The following is a 22926-nucleotide window of genomic DNA, read 5'->3' on the forward strand; positions in this document are numbered from 1 at the left end:
ACAATACCAACAGGTGTTTTGTGTTTTTCCCCGCTCTCAATTGTAATTAATAACAGAGGCGGAATAGTTAAAGGTCACGATACCGAGCACACCCTTCGTATTTTTCCATCAAAACACCGTTAAATCGAGTGAGAAAATCTCGGCTCCTCGCCGCCCATGCCATGGAACAATCATGATAGACCACCTTTTTTCACATAAGGTGTAGAGATTGTAAAAACAGGTACTACTCGCCTGTGACCACTGCAAGAAATCCGAACGAGACTGCGCACCAAAAGTGGCCGGTCTTTCTTCAGCACCACATGTGTGGATCAGTTTCGGTCTAAAACACCTGAACAATTCAAAAAAAATGCGAGTGTAAATCGGGAAAAATGGCGAGTTTTCGGGATTTGCAAATGGACTGGGCGACGCTCTGCCAAGATTGCACCGAGTGTTGGACCTCTGAAGGTAAGTCATATTTTGCAATTTGGGCCAAATCGCGAAGGCAAACAACCCGAGTTGTGCAAGAATGTAAACAAACTGTTTCATTGTCACCGTCACCTCGAGAATGTTGATTTTTCCGACAAATCGCTTTGGGCATGCATGGACTCTATGGATTCCAGTTTTAACATTTGCTTAACGGTAAACCGCGTGTCAAGTTTATCCGAAGTTATTTAACAATTCGATTGGGAAATCGCGTTGCCGTTACATTAGCACTTCGGACGATCCTTATCGTAAATTAGCTAACTTTCGACATCCTACAAATGGCACCATTTACCCACGATTCGAAAAAGTTACCAAAAGTTTTGCACCGCAGGCTCCGAGGGAAAAAATCAAACAACTTTCGGTCGTGTTTTGATCGGTTTGAACACTTTCTAGCCATGACATTTTTTTACTATATAACCGGAAAGTATACAGCATAAAAATATCACTACTAATCAGATATTTGACATTCATGTTTTTTATTTTTGATTTAGAAGATTTTTTAATAATACTACTCTTGATAAACCTCTTCTAAGGGCTATTGTTCTTAAATAAATATCAAAAAAAGTTATTGAAAAATGTAATTTTTGTAGACTTTGCTTGCTAATATTTTCAATTCTTGTTCCTCCTGAAAACTGTAAGCCTGTGTCATTTAAAAATATCACTTTTCTTCTCTCTACTTTAAATTAAATACTTGCCTGCTACTAATTTTTATTTTCTTTTATTCTAACAAAGAACTATCATTTTAAATGTGATGAAAAAATAAAGTAAAAGGTTTACCTTAAATAAGGTGATTTATGATGTTCGAACCTCCAACGTGTCTCTTTGAATAATTTTTTGATATCCAACTACTTTCTCAAAATCTGAGATAAAACCTCTCCTGGCTTTAATTGCTGTTAAAATAATGACAACATTTTAGACACTAGTTATTCTTTTAAAAAAAATGGAACTGATAGCCTAGATAATTTAATAATTTTATATTATTTACACGAAATACAAATGTAAATTATTAATTTCCTTTTGTTTTGATATCACTTTTAGTGTAACTGTGTAATTTTTTCTTATATACGGGATGATAAAGTTTCATGATAAAAATTAAAATCCATTAGTTCCTCCGAAACCACTTGAGTTATTTTCATAAAATTTTTCAGAGTCCACTCTGTGAGCCATTGAAAGCGCTTATTTCTTTTATTTTTACTCTTATCAGTGGCATACGTACAGACACCTCTCTGGATATTTTTATTTTTTATTAGGTACTTTATTAGTATTATTTTTCTATGTAGAAAATGCGGTTGTAGTTTTTCGCAATGTTAAGAAAACACACTCTATATGTATTTAGACAAAAAATTTCATAAATGCAATGCAGGAATGGGTATGCGACAATTTTAATTTCGTCCTTTCCCGTTTTCTGTGTACGTAATTTTTTTTATCTTCATGTTACGATTCCATTTGTTCCAATCACCGCCTCCTTAATAAAATGTATCAATATCCCGCCTGGGCATTTCGTAAAAAATGCATTGGAGCAGTGATTCCAATTTTTTCTTAGTTACGGGGGTTACTAAGGAAAAACTGAATGATTTTTAATTATTAACGCAAAATAACGCAATTAATAAATGCTGGGAAGGAAGGATACAACAAAACTAGATACGCCAGGGAGAATTGATATTATGAGATTGAACCCTTTACGCTAAAAAACTGGATTTGTCAAAAATTTTCCGCAGATTAAAGCGCCAACGGGAATCACTTGAACTCAAAAAATGCCCAGGCGAGAAAAGGATTATTTCTATGGAGACGGCGATGGTTCCAATAAATAATTTATCAGGGGATTCCTCGAAGCGCGTTCTTTGATACTGACCTAGATGCTTCATTATGAAATTACTAATCAGTTTTGACTTCCTTCATCAGAAAAAGCCTCGTCTCAATCAGCCGTAAAACAACATCTTAAGTGCCCTTTCAAAGTGCATTTTTGTGCACACTGACCTAGGAACCCCATTCTCCACTTATTCCAATCCTTTTACTATTTTCTTCGTCTGATGGACGTTACACAAGAGCCGATCTGCTTAACCAAATACCTGACATTTCCAATTATGTAACGTTGTAATAAATTTCTGGAATGCTAAGCGTGAGTTAACAAAATGTGTTGCGATTTTTAACAAGAGGTCAAAGTCGACAGTTGCTCAAAATTTCAACGGAAGAGAGAAATGGCATTGTCTTGAGGATAACGAAGGTCGATGGCCTCTTTTACATTATCATGAAATTATCACTTTGAAGAGACTTCATTTGCTCTCGGGGATTGGTATTATGATACACTTCGGAACTAGAGTAGAAAATTCTGCAATTACTACTTGCATAAGCGTGTTATGAGAGCCAAAAATCAACTGACTCTTCATTAAATGCTAAAATGAGTAAACATTGGTGACTTCATCCTTTAACAAGTCGAGTCGCTCTTTGCATGATAATAATTTACTCACAACTAAAAATAAAACTCCATAAACTCACTTTTTTCGTACCAATTTCCCTAAAACTGGGCGGTTTCGTTCTGATTTTCTATCGTTAATAACGTCGTCAAAGCTGACCCATCTCATGCTGTGCCCATGGAGCATGAAGCGTGTAAACGCGATATTTTATACCATCAACAAACACAAACACATGTCTAATTAAAATGGCAAAAACGTGTCTAGCGCGAGACAATTTCTAGTCGAAAAACTCCTAATTGGCACCGATCTTTCAACATCATTACAAATAATGACTAGCAAATATTGAAAAAATTGAGCAACCCTTTCGAAGGAGCGGAGGACTTTCACGCCGTTTTTGAGATAAAATATGGCTGCAATTTTCCATATAAGATGGTAATTTGCTACATTAATTCAAATCCTGTATGCACACAAAAATTTGAGAACGATTAATAATAATTATGATAATGCACTTTCTAGACCTGGATATTTTAATAAGGGGTAATAGGAACTGTTGAGTGATTAGGAAAGCCCAAAACAGCGCTTCTTAGCACGTCTTATGCAAGTAATTTAGTCCATTGTATTTCCGTGACTTACGCCACGCAAATGTATGCATTTCGGGCTATTTCAATTGAAAAAATGTGAGAATTTATTACATTTCTATACTTATTGGAATTATGCATATTTTTATTGTTTGATTGTTGGTCTATTCGGAGAAAATAAAAGGGAAAATTTCAATCAATAGACAATAATAAAATTGTGGTATCCCTCAAGGTTCTCACCAGCGACCACTCTTGTTCTAGAGATGATTGATTAGACGAATTGTCAGCGTGGGCACTAACGCATATGCTGAAAGTGAAATTGTTCGTGATGGCAGATAACGTTTCATTAAAGTGTAATCACGACTAAGGCAAAAAGGTCAATATTAATTTCGCATTGTGTCCAGAAAAATCTGTTTGCATTTATCTTCTTATCGATGGGTGTATACCAGGTCTAACATTTTAAGTGCTGTTCACTTTCTCCGCCTTCACCCCTGATGGGTGTGAACCACTTCTGCGCGAATGGCACTAGACTTCCTCACGGCAGGTAGCGAAATGTCACTGCGAGTGGGTACTTTCAGATTTTGTCTAATTTGGACCTCCCGCTAGAAAATCGTGATAAACGGAGCTTGAAAGCTGGTTATTATTATTCAAAAGACTTGAAAAATTATGGGAATTACTCGATTTCCAATCAGTAATATGGCAAAAGTGATTTTGAAACACTTATGGAAATTTTCATATTCTTTGTCCTTTGGACCTGTTAATTATTTAGAGTTGTAAAGGTTGTCACACGGAAAATATTTACACTTAAAAAATAACAACGTTAAAATAAGCAAACCTTGATTTCGCTACAAATGTAGTCATCATTAGCTTTGGAAGAGAGCTTCTCGTTTTACTATAAAATTTTTATTTTTCTTTATTACATTTTGAAACTATAAATTCATTTTTCATAGTTGCCTTGAGCATTATTACACAATTTAATTAAGACTGTTTAGTTTAGCTTATTTTTGTCATTTTATTTACTTTTAATCTTATGTAATATTCATCTATAAATGTCCAATTAAGTAATTAATTAAACTTGCTTTTCCTTTTCTTTTTTTAGGAAACTGTAATATCTGACTCTTGTTATAAATACATACATTTCCCCAAATATTGGTTATATTAAGTACTCAATTAATTGTAATATTTTGAAATACACTACTTTAAAATTCACTCCTATTAAGTATTAGTAATTATAAGCTCAAATTCTGACGTCAAGAAGATAATATTAAGTAATCGCATCGATTAATGCAAGTTTTTTTGAGTGATTATAAAAATACCAAGTCGAAGAACATATACAGGTGTCCCACGTAAGACGTACGGGTCTAATATCTCTGTTATTTGCCTTTTTTTATAAAATTGAAAATGTAGGCAACTCAAGATAAAAAAATAATTTTAACACATACCCATTTTCTCAATTCAAAATTAAACGAAACTATTATTTTATTTTTAAGCACTAAAAAATAGAGCACTACACAAAAAAATTAACTAAGTCACTCTCGTCTGTATCTGCAGAAATACGTTGATTATGTTGCTAGAGAATGAAAGAATTTTATCAAAGTTAACTCTAAAAGAATAGTTTACTACTATTAAGTACTATTTTGTACAACCCTGAAAAACTTGTAAAATAAGTTAGAACACATTTAGAACTTTTAGAACCACTGATGCCAATAGTGGTCCCTTGGAGCATTTTTTGTTGTATTGAACTGGTTAGTCCAATTAATGCAATTCCTAAATTTAAGAGAAAAACTATACGTCACATATTAATGTCATTGTCGCTCGACAGCCAAGGGTGAATAAAATTCGGTAATATCATTCTTTTTTTGGCAGCCCCTCATGTTTTTGAATCTTCACCCACTTTTAACACAATTTCATTCTTTTTTCTTGTAAGCGAGACCACTTTCGAGGACAGATTTTTGCTTATGGCATTTTTTTATTGGTGATTATCATTTGATATACCTAAATTTTAAGTATAATTTAGCATTTTCAAAAGCCATGTTAAAATCACATTTAAGGGCTAGGGTTATTTTAGTAATGCGATATTTATCTCTACCGATTAAATAATCTACATTTTAAATTTCGTTAGAATACGTTGGCAAATAAGAGGTGTTAGATCCGAAAGTCTTAGCTGGGATATCCTGTATTCGATATATTAAACTAAATATTTTTATTCAGAGTGTTTGGTAAATAGTAAACGCCTCAATTAAGTCATAGTGCTTAGACTATTCAATTTTAAAAATAATTATGACTCAAATGAAAGAGCAATTAAAAAAGTACCTACAAATTAAACACAAAAAACAACTTTTTTGTTAAACTTAACCCTGAAATGATTTTCAAATATAACTACAGAATATACGAGATCGACTTTATTGGGAACTTATTTCTAAAAGATTTTTGAAAATAATTGCATTAGATTTACTTTAAAATCATAATCATAAATACTTGTATTTTAGTTTTGTACAGAAATGATTGAAATCTGATGTTGCATGACCGAGTTGCAGCGGCGTTTTGTTACTAAAAAATTGTTAATATTCCAATAGTATAATATTGTAATAGTTGTGCAATAGTATTGTAACTAAACACCTGAAAAGAAAAGAAATCCTATGCTTTTCGACTATTTTCAAGACTTTTTTGCACTTTTTCCGGTTTTTGCATTTAAATCAAGAAGAATTTGTTTATTTTCCATGACGTTAATAATAAATTTAAATATAGCGTAAAAATCACCGGTGTAACTATTACATACATTATACATATAAATTTTATTAAGTTTCCTAAAGTAATTTTCCCTTTTAATTTTAACTTAAATAATAATTGTTTCGTGAGAGGTCTAAGAGGTATAAAAATGTCAGAATATCTTGGTAAACTTTAAACAATTTGTTACTATTATATTATATTATATCATATTATACTCACAAAATATGTATTATTTATGTCAACACTGAAAGTTCGCACAATTAGTTTTCTTATAAAAGAATAGGTTTTATGAATGGGTAGTAATAAAGCGCTCAGTAAAAAAATAAAAATGATCAGTATAATATATTATTTTGCACAGTAAAAATAATAAACGCTCAGTAACTTTAATCTATATTAGCAAAATAACATAAAATATAAGAAATTGTCAGTCTTGGTTCCATAACAATGTATGGACCCTGCGCAAGAATGTTATTTATTTTTATTGTAGGGTGGTATTAGCAAGAGCCCCTGCGCAAGAATGATTTTGGAAAGGGCTGAAAATTGAATTGAAAAGTTTTTTTAAAAACCACGAAAGGAAGGCTAAAATATTTTAATAATAATGTTATTGGGACGATCTCACAAAATATCAAAAAAGGAATAATTGACAGAATGAAATTGACCAGTCTTTCTATTCGATAATTAAAAACTAACAGTCACTTTTCATTTTCTTGACCATCTAACCATTTATTTTTTGCTACTCTTTTAATAACAGGGCGTAAAAACACTAAAAACTCAACTCAATGAATGAGTCAACACTTGTATATACGAGTGAACGTCTGCCCCCTAGGCCTTGCCAAGTACCTATTCAAAAATAAATAATACAAAGGCACATTCACATGTCATCTTGAGAACTCTGAAAATTCAATTTGCAATTTATTCATAATTGTCATATCCGTTTCTGCTGGTATTGTCGAGTAATTTATCTCCTACTGTTACTTTTATGATCGCATTTTTCCTTTTCTTTACGTCTCTTCATTGACACAATAAAGACGCTACCAAAGAACGAGTTTTTATCACATCTCGACAATTTATTGACTTTCTCTTAAAATTCATCAGAAAGTCTCGTTCACATTGCTTCCCTTTTTTGTCTCGTCTTTGACCGCCTTACCTTATCACAATCGAATAAAATGGTAACACTTTATTAGAGAAAGGCTTTATCGAAACCCGATCACGAATTTTTTTCACAACTAATTCAATCGTTAAAAGTGAGAGCAAGTTATAGTAACACCCACGTCCTGTTTGTGGACAGGCTCACTATTCCTTATATAGTCGAAAGATTTTATCGGCCATCCTCAAGTGGCCAATTTTTGTATTGGAAGATAAATCGATTGTGTCAGTATTATTAATGGCTCGAGATTACCAGATTAGGGCAATTTGCCACCGGTGATAGCCTTCCAGATCGATCTACCCCTGGATTTTTGTCTAAAAGGAAGTGAAACGTTGAAAGTGAATACTTATTTTTTTCTATAATTGCAGCATGTCCTCCTAATTAGCGATGACCATTAAGCGGAAATTGTCGATTTTCGGTTGTTGTCAAAATTTTACCGGCAATAAAATAAAATTAAAACTATTAATTATCTCGTGTGAAAGATTTTTCGCTTGTTGAATCTAACAATAAACCTTCACTTTTGGTTAAATATAAATGGTTGGTTGTAAGATCAAATATGTTGGGCGATAACACTAATTAGTCTAAGAATCGATTATGTTTGCATGACTTAATTTACATAACGCGAAAGTGAACAAATGAAATCTTCGCCTTGTTCGTTCTACACACACCGTTAAACAATTAAGCCAGAGAACAGCTTTTAGTACTTTGTGATTTTCGAATATGTTTGGTAAACAACAATTTCAACTGGTCTAAATAATAATAGTGAAAGTGGATGAGACTAAAAATTTGAATATCAATGCTAATTTTTGACACAACAATCTCTCATTAAAACCTTTAGAGGATCAAAATTGCATAAATTAATTGCAGTGTCATCTTTCGACCTCTTCAGCCTCAAGTCACGTTGTTTCATGAAATGGCCGGATGTAAAATTAATACACCGACCGGAAATAATTTGCCTAACAACACGTTGCTGGCAGTAAATCGATCTTTTATTTAAATTTACAAAAAGTCAATGAAGAACCGCAGATCGTCTCGGATTCTTTGGGGGTTTTTGAACTCGCAAAACTTGTATTCGTCCCTTTTAAAGGTCACAAAAGTCAAACGCAACAAAATCGTCTATTTCGTAATGAATTTAAACTATCCGATCAGTGGGCGGCAGAATAAGGTTATCAGAAAAATTCCCTGGCTTACAACTTGTCTTACCGGTATTATAATTATTCTCTAGATAACACCTAGATATGAAATATTTATTGGCCACAATACAAGGCGGTGACACTTAAGACTATCCATAACACACTCGGATAATTTACAAACGTGGGAATGGAAAATGAAAGTAATAAGCGAAGACTTTGTATTATCTATTGTATGATGATTTCAAAGTTGAACACTACTAGAGCGAGTGTCATAATGTGTGAAAAATTTCACTAGGTTCGAAAGAATGGGTTGTAAAAATTCAAAACGGTGCTAGAACTAATCACAAATGCCCTCTCGATCGAGTGGACACTGACTTAATGTCATAAAGAATCTTATATGCTTTCTCTAATTAACTTCCAATACTGAGGGAGAATTTGTCGACTTCGTGACTGTGTCATTACAACAATAAATCTACCGATCGCTGTATATCTTGACCGCCGTTCTCCCCATTTTTATCAAATGGAAATTAGTAGCACGCCACTGGCGAAAAAAGAGGCCACTTTTCAAACCAAGCTGTATAACGGGCTGCCTATATCACACTGGTTTATTTAAAATAATTCCAAAATAAAATGTTCCACGGTGATCAAGGCATTTTATCACGAAATTTTTCTAGTAAATTGAGACAATTCTACTGAATGATGCTATCATAAAAAAGTTTATGCATAGAACTGTTAAAAGGTTTACGATTTATGGAATTATTACTATACAGAATGAATAAAAAGTATAGAAACAAGATATCATTTACCTTCAGAAAATAATAATGACAAAAATGTGGCAAATAGCAACTTTTGTGAAAATTTATTCGATAAAAATTGAATAAAGTGTAAATAGTTGTAATCCTTACATCATAGCCCTGTATAAAAAGGTTATATAGTTGGTTGCCATTTAAAAAAATAAAATAAAATTCGAAAATCACGAAACATGAAAACAGGAATCCAGTCAAATGGGTCCAATATTGCCAATCTTCAAACACAATTATAACCAAAAGCAGCGCTACTAAGGCTCTAATAATGAAACTCTTTAATTTCAGAGCAAACAAAAGGGAAACATTTTTTATGTAACAACTGTCCGAGAGGAAGTTGTTAGTTTTTACACAAATTTTATGACGGTGGTTGTGTAAGAGAAGCGCTATGTTTGCAAAGAAAGTACCCACATTTGGATTTTACACACATAATAAAAATAAAATAATCAGAAATGATAATATCCTAGTCGTGAACCTTGATGAAGTGAATGCTTGGTTAAATCCTCAATTGACACTATTTTTGTGAAAGGAATACGACTCAATGTACCTAGATATAATCTCGTCAAATATTTGTATTTTTTTCATAATTCGCATATTGTCATGTAAAATATTTCGTATCTCTTCCATTAATCACGTTTCCAACCTACGTGCCTTAGTTTCACATGAATAGTTCAACTCGTATTTACGAGTTTTAACCGACGCAAATTAATTGGTATTAATGCTAGTCGTTATTTGTTTCTAATGAAATGTAATGGTAATTATTCAGTGACAGTAGGGTCAGTAACACACCGGTCGAAAAATTGCCGGTGTTTTATCGCAGCAATTTCACTCGTTAAATTATCGAGGATATTTACAATTTGAATAATTGACTAAAGCGACATAATTGCGTGTTACTTTACAAACTCTGGAAAAAAACTCGGCCAGTTATCAAAATTCGCACAGTTGCCTCCAGCTCAAAGGTTGTATACTTGATCTTTAGATAGCCTATCAGGTGTTTCCCCCTATCTCTATTCCAAACAACGCGAAATCCCGCCTCGTCCTTAAAAAATCCTAATCGATTCGGTGTCCTAAAGCACTTGTGCGCTTGTCCAATATCCACGGTTCACCATGAACCTTGCCAGACAAAATAGTAGGTCTTGCTTTGCGACAATCAGCTGTCTTGTCAAAAGAACATTTGTTAATCGCGAAAACAAAAGCCGGTGCGAGCAGTGTCTAGCCAACTTTGCGATGTGAGTTGATGGTGCTGGAAAAATGAGTGCGAGCGGTCTGCAGGACTATTTCCAGGATGACTACACGAGGAATATGCTGGACGGTAATAATTGCATGAGTCATAGACATCATGACACCGATTTAAATTTCGCTGTGTGTATTGATTTTTCGAGAGCCACCCCAGCCCCCAGCCGTGGGGTTTGTATCGATTCGTGACATGGCTTTCATCCGAATAAGAAAACTATAATGATAGGGTTTCAGTAGTGGATTTTATAGCTTATAATTATCGCAATGTGGGGCAAACGGCTTTGGAAATTGTTTTCATGCGTGATTTCGGTCGCATTTTTCATATGGGAAGTGGGTTGTGACAATTTCATACGTTGGACTCGTCAAGGTCCTCGTCTAATCTTTGGCATCTTTCAACCACAGGAACTTGGACATTCTTCTGCAGTAAATGACGCATAAATCATTCATGCAGAGGGAAATGAATGACATTGAAGCACTTTGTTTTTTCCAAAGACAATTAGCGAGTCCTGGATTCTCTTGCGTCATTTCATTAATTGTATTCCTACTTGGTTGAAGCGCTTTAAAAAATCCTTATTGACTCTTCTTCGAAGCTTTGCGCATTATGTAATTCCCGACTTGTTTTTCCTTCAAACACTTGCTAACAGCTGCCGACTCCATATGGGTAAATAATGCGTTTTCAACTGTCCAAACACAGTAGTATCGTAACAGGTTTCCAACTTTTACTAGTTTTACTTCGAGTTTTACTAACCATCAATAGCAATTACATAAAAGCCGCGAAGAAAACTCCGAATAATAAATCAATTCGAAAGTTCGGAATCGCATAAAAAAAGTCTGCGGTCTGCGTGCTCGGTGACGCACGACATGCTATCGAATTTAATTACTTACAATTTGTGGTAAAAATGTTGACAATTTCTGTAATTCAAGAACGTTTAACCTTCAATTAAATTCCCGAGAGAAAGAAGCCGCGAAATTTGGAAAATATCAAGTGTTGTAAAACAATACACTGTTAAGAGGAGCACCGGGCGTGAAGAGGCAGGTCGGTTAACACATCTTACCGCCTCCTTGTCACATTTCCGCATGACGATGCAACCAATTTGGTCAAAAAGCTAGCATTCATTTGTATGCACCTGAACCACACCTCCAGGTAGGTGAACGAACTTTTCAGCATAGATTATGACATAAACATGTACCAATGAACAAGACATCGACTTGATTTATCGGAGTGACATTTCATGTAGAAAGGCGAAATTTTGCAAAAACGCCATGGTGCTTCTTGTGGCATATCAATGCTAAATCCTGTAATATTGCATTCATTGCGGGTAATAGCAGTAGTTATCAAACAATAGATTCTCTAATCACTGAAGTTTCAGGAAATCCGCGCTGTTCCTGCAGTTGTAACACTTTTATGTTCTCGGATAAAAATCCATGTGCCACGAAAGTAGTGGTTGCGATTTCCGGACGTCTCCTTTCTATTGATTCTTCATTTAAAGCATCTTATGCTAATTCCGTGTGACAATTATGAACTCTAAATAGGCCGTCCATGCATCACACCATCTCGGAAAAAATGGTATCGTGTGCAACACCATTACCTCTAATTGAGCAATTAGAAAGACCTCCATGCGAGTCATAAAAGTCCATCATCAAAGATCCGAAAGAGCGAATCGTGAATACTCTTCATTCTCTAAGTCACGACGTGGTGGAAAGTGAACTGTCCAAACATTTCGACTTCCGAAGCAGACCACTCGAAAAAAATTAACACAATTCACGTGCCCACTTAACATGTTCATTATGCGGCCAACGAAAGCAAATTGTGAATAAATCATGACCTGGCTTTAACCACACTTGATATACTGTCTTTAATAAGCAGTTAAAAGACCGAAATTCACCGTACTTTCTACACACAGCAAAAAATCATCGGACATGAGCATTTTTGCAGAGGAATCGATGTTGTAATAATGAATGCAGCTCATGAACATAAATTAAGTGTTGTTGCTTCCGTGTTCTTGGCCGCTGAGGAATTAAATAAAACTAATCGAAGGAAAAGACAACTGAAATTATCGTGTTCTATTTCAAACAACAAAAATTTCGATTAAAATTCGCTTGTTAACTAAATTGCTGGTTTAATGAACGTTAATGCAAATTTTTACGATGCCTCTAGCAATTTTTAAAAGAGTGTTGTCTTCGCTTTAACCTACTATTTACACTCGGAATTGGAATTAGTTGTGGCCTTAATACCGCGAAACATTGACATGAATCAAAGAACAACAGTCACCAAAATCGGGCCTGCTCCACTTGATCCATCGAGACAAGATGGACTTGCATTTTTATTACAAATCAAATTTCAGCAAATAAGTTAGTCGATTCCAAATATAAATAACAGTAATCTTATTTCCGTATAATTATTCATAAGCTTTGTAAAGATACAGCCTGTTCTTGACAAGCTATTATCATTTTATCATTAAATCACAAGATGAATAAAATGCGTGCATTTTACACCTCTTTGCCGCTTCTAAAAGAATACAATTGTACACTATTTGCACAATATAATGGAATTTAACTATTTTTTGCTTTGCTTAAAACAAAAAACCAAAACGAATATTGGAATAGGATGCAGGATTCAGGCACAATACCTTGTCCAGAGATTAACGAAATAACAAAGATTTAAAAACAGATTTATTTACAATATAGTAGGCTCTAATTATGCATTTCTTTGGTAGTAAAAACCCAAAAACCTGTTTCTCCTATTGCAGAAGTGTTGACAACAAGTATTTTTTTTATTTTCTTGCATCCCTTGGCCCAGGTCTAAAAAGAAAAGCAAAAAAATGTGGAAAGAAGGTATTAACAACGTGTATTGAAACCCTAGGACCTATGTATTATGATTTAATTTAATTTAGATATTATTATAAAGACGGTTGGCGCTCGATTTTAAAGAATTTTTGCCTCGCTTTACCTAATGCGAATCTCTAGAATTTTTTTATTCGGGGTAAAATAAAAACTTAAGTGTCGATCAAAAAACGTGTAAATCTGGACTAGCTATAAGCAGTCCTTCAATAAAAGTGTGAACAAGCCGGTGGTAGTTTTCTCAAATCATTTCTTCATTTTTCGAGAAATAAAAAAAATTTGCTACTTTTGTTTGTCACAGACAATTTTCCTGTGTCAACTAAAGTCCTTGGAAATCAATGTTGTCCAGCCGGGATTGATCGGTTTTGGTTCCGGTGGTGCCCTGCGACGTCCTTGACTCGTCCCATCGTCCATAATGCCCCAGAATGCGATGGTGCGTGTCTAAAATTTCGAGCGTGACAGACCGCAAGTTACAGAATCCGTCGTTACGGGACCGATTCATGTATTGTCCTGCGTCCTGAGTGCAGTTAGTGCATTTTAATGCTTACCCATGCATGTCAATTTCTTCGCAAATATGCAAAAGCTGCGAAACCACCGATGCTCTTCAACAATAACGGCGAGAATTTCATTATTGTAACCGTCGAAGATAATTAAAACAAAAAAAAGTTGAATTACGGAGTTACTGTTAGACAATGGCCGCAAGAAAATTAGATATCAGTGATTCTGATCTTGAGGAAAAATCGACGTTAATCACGGCGTGCTCTTATTATGGCAGCTGGGCAATAAATCACTAGATTTGTGTGAAAAATTGTAATTATATGCACGCCCGTTTCCTGCTCGAAGGCCGAGGCATTCTTCATAATGTTGCCGTAATTGAAAGATGCATGTATCGAGGGATTCTTTTCGATTATCGGTGCTACGGTTCTAATAGTCGGAAATGATTCAGCAAACAATGGCCTTGTGTATCCTCAGGAAATCGCAAGGAAAAATTCTCGATTATGCAAGTTCGCGCCTACCGTTATCCTAAACAATATCCAACAATCTGATACCAAGATTTATGTTAATCGACTGGAGGACAACAGATTATTATGCAACGATTCTTAACATATCATTAGCCTGTCATTAATTACTCATATTGCATCATGCACTTTTTTCTAAATCCGCGTTCAAACACCTCTTTAAAATAATTCCCACTATTTCAGTCTCGTTTAGCAGACGCCGGCAGCAAAAACAATTGCCTTATTGTCCAATTAAAATTCATTTTTCCGCCGTCAACTTTCAGTTAATAATGTAATTAATCGCGTTATTCAACGTTTTAAAGTCTATTACTCGGCACTTTGTCGCCTTTTCTACATTTCATTGCTAATTGACTTAATATAAACAAATATTTGCAAGTAATTAGATTGATTTGTTATCGCAAAACTTTCACTAAAAATCATCAAGGGGTTCTCCATAGGCCTGACTTAACCCGGTCAAAAAGAAAGCGTTTGCGACGATAAGTGAATTTAATCGATCAATTTAAAGTAATTCTAATTAACCACCTAACGTTGGGTTTAGAGAGGACCCACTTATCAAGTAGAGTGTGCAATTTCGTTATTCCTCCACCGAAAATCATTTCATTTTTACTGCCTTCATTTGAATACTTTTCATTTTTATCGTTCCCACAGTCTTGACATATGAATTGACATTTTTTTTCAAATAATATACAATTAGATGTTCTCACAGGAAATTATAGAAAAAACCTTGAACCTTAATTTCAATGGAGGTAACACAATTTTCTCTCTCTGCGACTTCGGGTCTCACTCTAGGAAAAACTCTTGAAATGTCATGATTGATTTATATACACCCAAACTCTTCCTCTTTTGCCCAAAGTAGAAAGTCTAGTCATCTCCAAAATGATTTATGCACTTGTTGAGATAAAACTGTTATCAAATTGTCAAATTTTCACTTCATTGATAATGAAAAATCTATCTGAGATTCGTTCTGAAGTGTGTTGAACTTATAGCTTCCCCCAATTTACCTTACTTCTACCTATCAACAAAGTCCATTGCAAGCCAGTCTTGCGGCAAGCGTTGCAGTGAAAAGTCTTGCCAGTACACTAGTTCAGTGTTCACTCTTGCACGATGTCAGTGTTCTAATATTTGGGAAAATGGGTGACGAACATGACTCGCTCCCTCTTAGTTCACTCGACTGTTGGGACTATTCCATCGAATTGGAGTGCCTTCAAGGGACACAAGGTTTGGCCATTATGAAACCGCTTTCCAACTTACATAAACTCGAATTTATTTATAATTAAACCGAGCTGTTACGCAAAATTAAGGCTTTTGTCAATTCTCGAGTACTTTTCTCCCGATTATTGCCGGTTATCTTAGGCCTTGGACGATGAACCCTGCACCAATTGCCCACCTCCATTTTAATCAGTCGTTTTGTTGTTCACTTGTTTACTGGTTTTTAACCGACCTTCTATAGTTTCATATTAGCGATTCCGAAAGTCTTACTCGACCAGCACTAATTAATTCATTCCTTAAAAAAAAAAACAAAAACTGTGGATTTTTCCTGACTTTATTGACGTTCGCCAAAATAAACTAAGATAACTGATTTCATCACGGATAAAATCCCAAAAATCGATGAAAATAAATATCCGGGGCCATTCATCGCGGCTCCGGTTTCAGTTCAAGAAGTCGCGTTTTTGTCATCTGATTCATCGACATTCCTCAAGATCAATCGTTTTTCGTCAACCAGAACCGTCTGTTGTTTTTTTCTTTCACGTAAACAATAGGACGCGTGTAACTTAAGAAACCGTCATTAAAATACTTGCGGGTAATTGGAATATGAAATTCAATGTCACGCGGGTAAAACAACCACTTTCGTATTGCTAATCGGGTGGATCTGAAGAAAGTCTAAAGATAAAAAGAGATTGAAGAATGAGATAATGCGGATTTTCTGCAATCTTCGTGAGAACTAGGAGAAGATATTGTTATGTCATTTTTTCTTCTTTTCTTAACAATGGAACCGAGACAGGTCGATGAAGATGTTTACAATATAAGCAAATAGTTGATTTGTTATTTAAAAATCTAGATTATTCTGAACTTTCACCAACTTATTGAAACACTGTAATGAGACGAAGAAAAAGAAAAAACAGGGTTTAATAGAAATTATGATGTTTTCTTGAGTAAATTTACATTCGAGTATTGGTTAAAAAGCAACTGGCATTTCAAACGACCTGGAGCTAGTAGTTACTTAGCTAAAACTAATTTATTTGATTATATTCAAAGTTACAGCTGCGAAATTAATGACCAAACATCTGACAAAAAATGTAATTTGGAAATGACATTCAAGTTTAATGATGATGTTAAAATTTATTAGCTTACAAGGCCAATGATTCGAAGTTTTTGTCTCCAAATCATTTAACAAATTTCAAATATAGCCAAATAAAAGAAATGGACTGTGACATTCTCTCCGATGCCGCGGTAATAACAATAATATAGCAAAAAAAAATAGAATAGAATTGCAGTTTACGCAACATAAACTTGTTTGGTCTCCTTTCAAAACATATGAAGTAATTTTCGTCCCCAAAAATTTCTACTTCAATTAGATGAATTTCTTTGAATGTTTGAATTGCAGCATCGCGTGTACTGCCCTAAAACAATTGATTAGGGTCATTACTCGCCATAGATTTTTCTTCTAAAAGTCTCAAATTTCTCAAGCTTTCTTAAGCCACGACTCTTGAGATCGAATTACTTGTAAAAAACTAGACCATGTATAGAAAAGTGTCCCCTCACTTGCCTTTCATTGATTTTATTTTTCCAGACCTACAACTAGCGGCCGAATTAGGAAAAACACTTCTAGAACGGAATAAGGAATTAGAAACTGCCCTCAAACAACACCAGAATGTTATCGAAGATCAGGCACAAGAAATTGAAGTCAGTACTAATCATCATCCGCTTGTGAAATTCCACTAACGATTGATTTTTTCAGTATCTTACGAAACAGACAGTTGCACTTCGTGAAGTCAGCGATTCCAGACTGAGGATCTATGAGCAATTAGAAGTGAGTATCCAAGATCTGGAACGAGCCAATCATCGCCTAGTCCTTGAAAATTCCGCCGGGAAGAAACACATAAAAACCCTAACAACAAACATCGAGAGTCTCGAATCTCGATGTGAGGAACTCCAAACTACTATCGATGATTTAAGACTGCAAGTGGACGCGTTGAAGAGGAGGGCACAGAAACCCGTAGAAGTCAAAAGTACACCTCCTACCACTATCACACTACGACATGTCGAAAAATACGACGAGGATACGACACCGACGAGTCCCGAACCGAAAACGCACACAATAGAAGTAAGAACGATTAAAATTATTATTATGGTTTTCTAACGAGGTTTTACAGACACAGTGCGTGAAAAACTCAACCCCGATCAAGACTGAACCCCCACAAGTCAATAATGAAGAGAAGGAAAAAGACGACAACATGGAGCAAATCTCGCAGCTTATGGCACAACTTAGGGAGACCAAGACTCAGGCTAGTAGAGACCAGAGGAGGATCACCGAGCTAGAAGAACAGTTGGCAACAATGATCCAGCAAAATCAGGCACTGGAGAACCAAGTCATACAGTTGCACCATCGAGACGACGACATGAAGAGCATGTACGATGAGCTCAGCACTCTTGAAGAAGTCAGGTAATATCTATTCCAAAAACAATGATCAAGCTGCAAAATTAAAATTCGCTTTTATTACAGGAAGGGTCAGATGTGCAGCCGATGCCTTCGTAACATTGACCGGGGCAGCGACGTGCCTGAAGACGACGATTCCAGCATCCTCGACAATCTCATGAACTCTCCCCAACACCACCGTTCTTCCTTCTCTCTGGATGTACAGGTGAGGCCTGAAATAGTTAGGGCTCTCGGCTTTTTCTCTCTGTCGCAATGCTTTTTCTAGTCGGTGTTGGTTGTTATGTTTGAGTGTTTATAATTTTTGAATAAAGCAAATGTTATGAATACTCCACCTTTATTTCTCTCCGTTTTTGAATGGTGCATGTTTTAGTTGCTGTGTTTGTTTCACAGGGCGAAAACGAATTGAAGGATATGCTCCGTAGGGAGATGTCCGTTGTATGGATTTCGCCTACTGCAACCATTTTATCCTTACTTATTGACTTTTGCGTCTATATTAGAGACTTTTATTTGATTCCGTTCCTCTGCAAACCGTTCAAAATTCCCTTTATCCTCATACACTATTGTCTCAAACACAATAAGATACACTGAAGGTACGTACGGTTATATTTTTATCCAATTATTCGTCGTTGAGGTTCATCCGGTGACAGTTTTCTCTTCCAACTTCTCACACTTCCATGATTACATTCGGGTGTTTACAAATCCATACATTGTAGTACTTCTTCCCTAATTTCATTATAGTCTTCAGTTTATTCTTCCCCAAATTTTGTCAGTATTATAACTGAACCTCCAGTTCGGTGATTTTTCCGGTGCCATTTCCGTTCAAATCAAACAATAAATAGACTATAATGAAACTTGCCATAGTCGGCATGTACTTAATTTAGCTTTGTATAAGCCCAAGTAGCTGTATCGTTTTAAACAATAAATTTTATTTTGTTTTACACGAGTTTTAATTCACACGCTACTACATTTATCCTATCTGTTTGATCGAGTATTTCGACTTGTGACCACTTCTTATGATTTTAGGAGCACGTAAGGACTCCTTCCGACAAAGAAACCGGCAATTTGTACAAAGACTTAGTCGAAAAATACGAAGCCCTCCTTGAAGTCCACCGCCAACCTCACCGCCAAGCCAAACGAAACAATGGCGTATCGTTGCAAGAAGAGCTCCAAATGTCGGGCGACTTCAGTGTGGCCACTACAAAAGATACGGATGAGGAGAGCGGTCTTGATAGTCTCAAACAAGTCCATCCGAAAGCAAGGATGACGATTTCGCACACACCGACCGACTTCTCCGAAGCCGAAACAAGCAGTTCGGGCTTCTCCGACGAAACGAGTAACAAATACACCCAAACTGAAGATCGGCAAGGTGCGTTCCTCTGCACGATCGCCGACGGTGAAGACAGATTTAGCATCTACAACGACGCTAGCCCCATTTCCAGTCGGTTCAAGAACCAACCGGAATACCAAGAACTCTTTAAAGAGATCTTCACAGTTCTAAAGAAAACTGCCGAAACGAAAACCGAAATTCCAAAAGTCGAAGAGATCACTTCTCCGAGAGCGCTTCCAGAGGAAGAGTCGCAAATCACGGAACTTGACGATGACTCTCAGAGTGTCGTCTCGTCGACAATGTCCGAATTGTCGATGTCCCAGAACGAGCCAACTACGATCATCGAGAATATAATCCAAGCTCAGAATCAGCCAATCCCGGACGCGGAAGTCCAGGAGAAGCCCGAACAAGTGTTGAAACCTTTAGTGCGCCAGCCTTTGGAATACCTGTCTGTGGAAGTCCGAAAGCGGTCGTCGAGTCGTCGCAAGAACAAATTCGCCGAAAGGTCCGACTCACCGGTTACTCATATTATCGGAAGTCCGAAAATCAGTTATTCGAGTCGGCCTTCGTCAGGACGAAAGCGACGCGATTTCAAGAATGTGCCAGAGAATGATACCACCTGGAACGGTAATTCTATACAGTTTTGGTCATCCAATCGCAACATTGCGTCACCTACACCGAGTCAAGGCAGTGGCAAGTTCGAGTTTCGACCGAGTTTGGCTTCACAAGAGTTGCACAAATTGAAAAAATTGGATCTGTCGTATGCGGAAGTCGTTAGGAAGGCTGATAGTAAGAAACAAGTCGCCAGGCAAAGGAGGAAATAATCGCATTGATGTATATTGTTTATCCTATTATTTGTAAATATTCATTTATGTACGTCTTTTTAATTTTGATGCGTCTGTTTCAGTATTTTACGTATGGTTTGTTCGAGAGCAAACTTTTGTGCCAATCATAAAATTTTAAATTTATACAATGTAATCACAAAAATGTATCTAGTAGCATCTAATTTAATAACGGAAGTTTACATTCCAAGTTACTTATAGGTTTCGGACTTAGGCGTAGCTTTTTACTCATAAATAGGAACGGAATCATCTACATTTGTGATTATATTACTATATTTGAAATAAAAAGTATCAATCAACTCTATTACTTATTATTTATTACCCATTTATAAGGAAAATTATAAACAACTTACATTTATTAAGGGGAACAATAATTTTTAAATGACAATACAAAAAAAAAGGAGCACGCAACTTATTTCCTCTGAAATAATACTTTGTGGATTGTGGATAAATCCGGTACTAACTTATTTGAATTTGATGAACTCGAAACTTCTATGGTATTTAATAATCTGAAACAGAAAACACTATGAGGTGACAACTTTGAATGACACAAACTAAAAAAAAAACTTAACGTGAATATTTACCTTAGGTAACATAAAAATTTAAAACATGAGCCTAAAAATAACAATAATAAGAAATACAATCAAAAAAGAATTTATTTTGAAATACATTTTAATTAACGAAAAGTGCGAAGCTAGGTTTTTTAGTAACATTACGTCCAAAGAACCTAAAACAAGGAAAAAAAAAACAAATCAAAAACAGGCGCATTCCCTTATTAAAACTTTTTCAGAAGTTTGTTTTTGCTAAATTTTCCCAAATTACACAATACACACATCAAAATCACATTAAAAAAAGATCAAAACAAAAATAAAAATTCCAAACCACATAACTTGTATTTGGATTATATTTTTTTAATATCTCAAATGCTAGGCAATCTGTTCACCGAAAATATTTAGGATAATTTGGCTACCAAAAGTTGTAAATACATTTGACCGAATTGTATGAGCTGAAATGTAAGTACGAGTATGTACAAGTTTAGGTATAAATACTTTTCGTAAAACTTCGGAAATAAAACTATTTTTGCGGTGATATTTTGATTTTGTGGAAAAAATGGTTAGAACTTGAAATAAACATTTTTAATTCTTCTTCACCTCACTTACCCTTGACTCTCCATTTTGGTCAAAGCAGGGGCTGTTGGATTATTCAAAGGTCGCTTATTAACCAAAAGACATTTCATTGGTTGCCCATCCAACTGCCTATTATGATAAGTATCCACGGCCTTCTGTGCGTCTTTCAAGTTCTTGTAAATCACCTCAGCGACTCCTGGGCGCACCAACCTAGCCGCCAACAATTGCCCAATATCTTCGAACAATTCCTACCACCCCAAGAAATTAAAATTCTCGTCAAAACTACTCAAAATCAACATACTTTAACATCATCCTGCGTAACCGTAGGTTGCAAATTGGACACAACTATTCTATGTCCTGCCGGAACGACAACTTTGGTCTTAGGTTGTCCGAAAATCCCGTGGGTTTCTGGCTCAATAGGGCTACCATCTAACCGCGAATGAATATTTGAGATTCTGGAGGAGCCCTGTAAGGTTATCGTTTGTTTAATTGGAGCGATAGGAGCAAGAGGCATCTCCTCATCGTCAACAGCGTCAAGATCAATGTATCCAAGAGGCGACCTAAGGGGTCTAAAATTACGTTGAAAAATGACCAGTAAAGAACACCATACTTGTTAATGGGGAAATTCTGCCAGCCTTGGAAGACTTCCCCTTTGGCCCCACGGACCCGCCCCTCCAACGACCCAATTAACTGAGACGCGGTGGTCCGCATGCCGGGTTTGGACCACTTGTACAAAGACGGGTCGTAAGTTCTCATCAACATTTGATTATAAGGATCAATTTCATTTAAGACAGCTTGTCTCACAGTCTGGGGCACCCTGGAAGCCGCCAAGGCCCTCCGTACGACTGCCTTTTTGGGCGAAGTGACGAGGCCCAACTCTTTTTGTATTGTGGCGTTCATTCCAGTTGAAGACTTGGCCTTGTTTGTGACAAGACTGATTTTACCGTTGCTGTCGATTTTCTGGACGATATTTTGGCCAATTACTTTTATATTTCCATTGGCGGTGGCTATTGTGCCTCTTTTTTGTCGCAGTTTGTTAAGCTTGTTGCGAGCATCTTGACCTTTGGCTATTTTGGCCAAAACGTCTCGAGCGTCTTTCACCGTACTGAGCTTTTTCTGGATGAGTTTTTGGCGGGCATCTTGCACTTGGGGCTTGGTGAAAACGCGCTTTTTCACAATGTTGGTCTTTCTGCCGTTTTGTATTTTATTTATTTGGAGACGTTGCTTGTTATTGCTGAAATTGGGCACAGTCAGTGAGTGGAAAGAGTGGAGGCGAAGGGACTTACCGTATCGGACGTTTTGCCATTATTACAACTAATTGTGGCAGAAACTCTTCTTTTTTATAGCCTTTTGCAGGTCTGATGAGATTCACATACAAAAAACAACACAAAACGCTCAAACTACAGGATTAATTGTTGCTGACTTACAAATGACAGAAGATAGAAACAAAATGGTGGACAGACGACAGCGCCGTTTAACATCAAACACAAAAATTCAAAATAATAAAAATTTAAAACAAATCTTAAAGATTGCTTCTATTTCTTTAACTTTTTAAATAAATATTTTGCCTAAACTATTTGTTATTTTATTTTTAAAGTAAAAAAAAGGT

The 22926-nt window shown here is 35.8% G+C and overlaps 2 protein-coding genes across 7 annotated transcripts; one reads left to right on the forward strand and one right to left on the reverse strand.

The window, feature by feature from the left end:
• The first annotated feature begins 212 nt into the window (after positions 1-212).
• LOC123015497 (cerebellar degeneration-related protein 2-like) lies at positions 213-20489 on the forward strand. 4 transcript variants are annotated; one of them, XM_044415252.1, is made up of 7 exons: positions 15392-15581; positions 17155-17267; positions 17323-17688; positions 17738-18027; positions 18088-18226; positions 19045-20205; positions 20256-20489. In XM_044415252.1, exons 1-6 carry the CDS (start codon positions 15494-15496, stop codon positions 20170-20172), a joined length of 2124 nt encoding a protein of 707 aa, XP_044271187.1. In that variant the 5' UTR covers positions 15392-15493; the 3' UTR covers positions 20173-20205; positions 20256-20489. The 4 variants fall into 4 exon arrangements, with proteins under 4 accessions (XP_044271188.1, XP_044271189.1, XP_044271187.1 ...); XM_044415253.1 differs by lacking the exon at positions 15392-15581 and adding an exon at positions 213-444 and having other exon boundaries at positions 19045-20489; XM_044415254.1 differs by lacking the exon at positions 15392-15581 and adding an exon at positions 10391-10579 and having other exon boundaries at positions 19045-20489.
• LOC123015500 (polymerase delta-interacting protein 3-like) lies at positions 20486-22779 on the reverse strand. Of its 3 annotated transcripts, XM_044415261.1 has the most exons (7): positions 22604-22779; positions 21928-22551; positions 21619-21886; positions 21351-21565; positions 20860-20917; positions 20775-20805; positions 20486-20699 (listed from the first exon to the last, which is right to left on the reverse strand). In XM_044415261.1, exons 1-5 carry the CDS (start codon positions 22621-22623, stop codon positions 20863-20865), a joined length of 1182 nt encoding a protein of 393 aa, XP_044271196.1. In that variant the 5' UTR covers positions 22624-22779; the 3' UTR covers positions 20486-20699; positions 20775-20805; positions 20860-20862. The 3 variants fall into 3 exon arrangements, with proteins under 3 accessions (XP_044271196.1, XP_044271195.1, XP_044271194.1); XM_044415260.1 differs by lacking the exons at positions 20775-20805; positions 20860-20917 and having other exon boundaries at positions 21619-21877; XM_044415259.1 differs by lacking the exons at positions 20775-20805; positions 20860-20917 and having other exon boundaries at positions 22604-22778.
• Between the last annotated feature and the right edge of the window lie 147 nt (positions 22780-22926).

This window comes from Tribolium madens, unplaced genomic scaffold (genome assembly GCF_015345945.1).
Source record: "Tribolium madens isolate multiple individuals breed KSU strain unplaced genomic scaffold, Tmad_KSU_1.1 Scaffold_19;HRSCAF=116;Tcas5.2_LG9, whole genome shotgun sequence".
Classification (NCBI taxonomy): Eukaryota; Metazoa; Arthropoda; class Insecta; order Coleoptera; family Tenebrionidae; genus Tribolium; species Tribolium madens.

Excerpts from the sequence above, each read along its gene's own strand:
- LOC123015497 (XM_044415251.1), top strand. The coding sequence starts at position 15,494 with ATGGGTGACGAACATGACTCGCTCCCTCTTAGTTCACTCGACTGTTGG. Across the intron at positions 17,689-17,737 it reads CGAAAACGCACACAATAGAA|ACACAGTGCGTGAAAAACTC; the intron begins GTAAGAACGATT and ends GAGGTTTTACAG. Across the intron at positions 18,028-18,087 it reads AGCACTCTTGAAGAAGTCAG|GAAGGGTCAGATGTGCAGCC; the intron begins GTAATATCTATT and ends CTTTTATTACAG.
- LOC123015500 (XM_044415259.1), bottom strand. The coding sequence starts at position 22,623 with ATGGCAAAACGTCCGATACG. Across the intron at positions 22,552-22,603 it reads ATGGCAAAACGTCCGATACG|CAATAACAAGCAACGTCTCC; the intron begins GTAAGTCCCTTC and ends GCCCAATTTCAG. Across the intron at positions 21,566-21,618 it reads TTACGCAGGATGATGTTAAA|GAATTGTTCGAAGATATTGG; the intron begins GTATGTTGATTT and ends TTGGGGTGGTAG.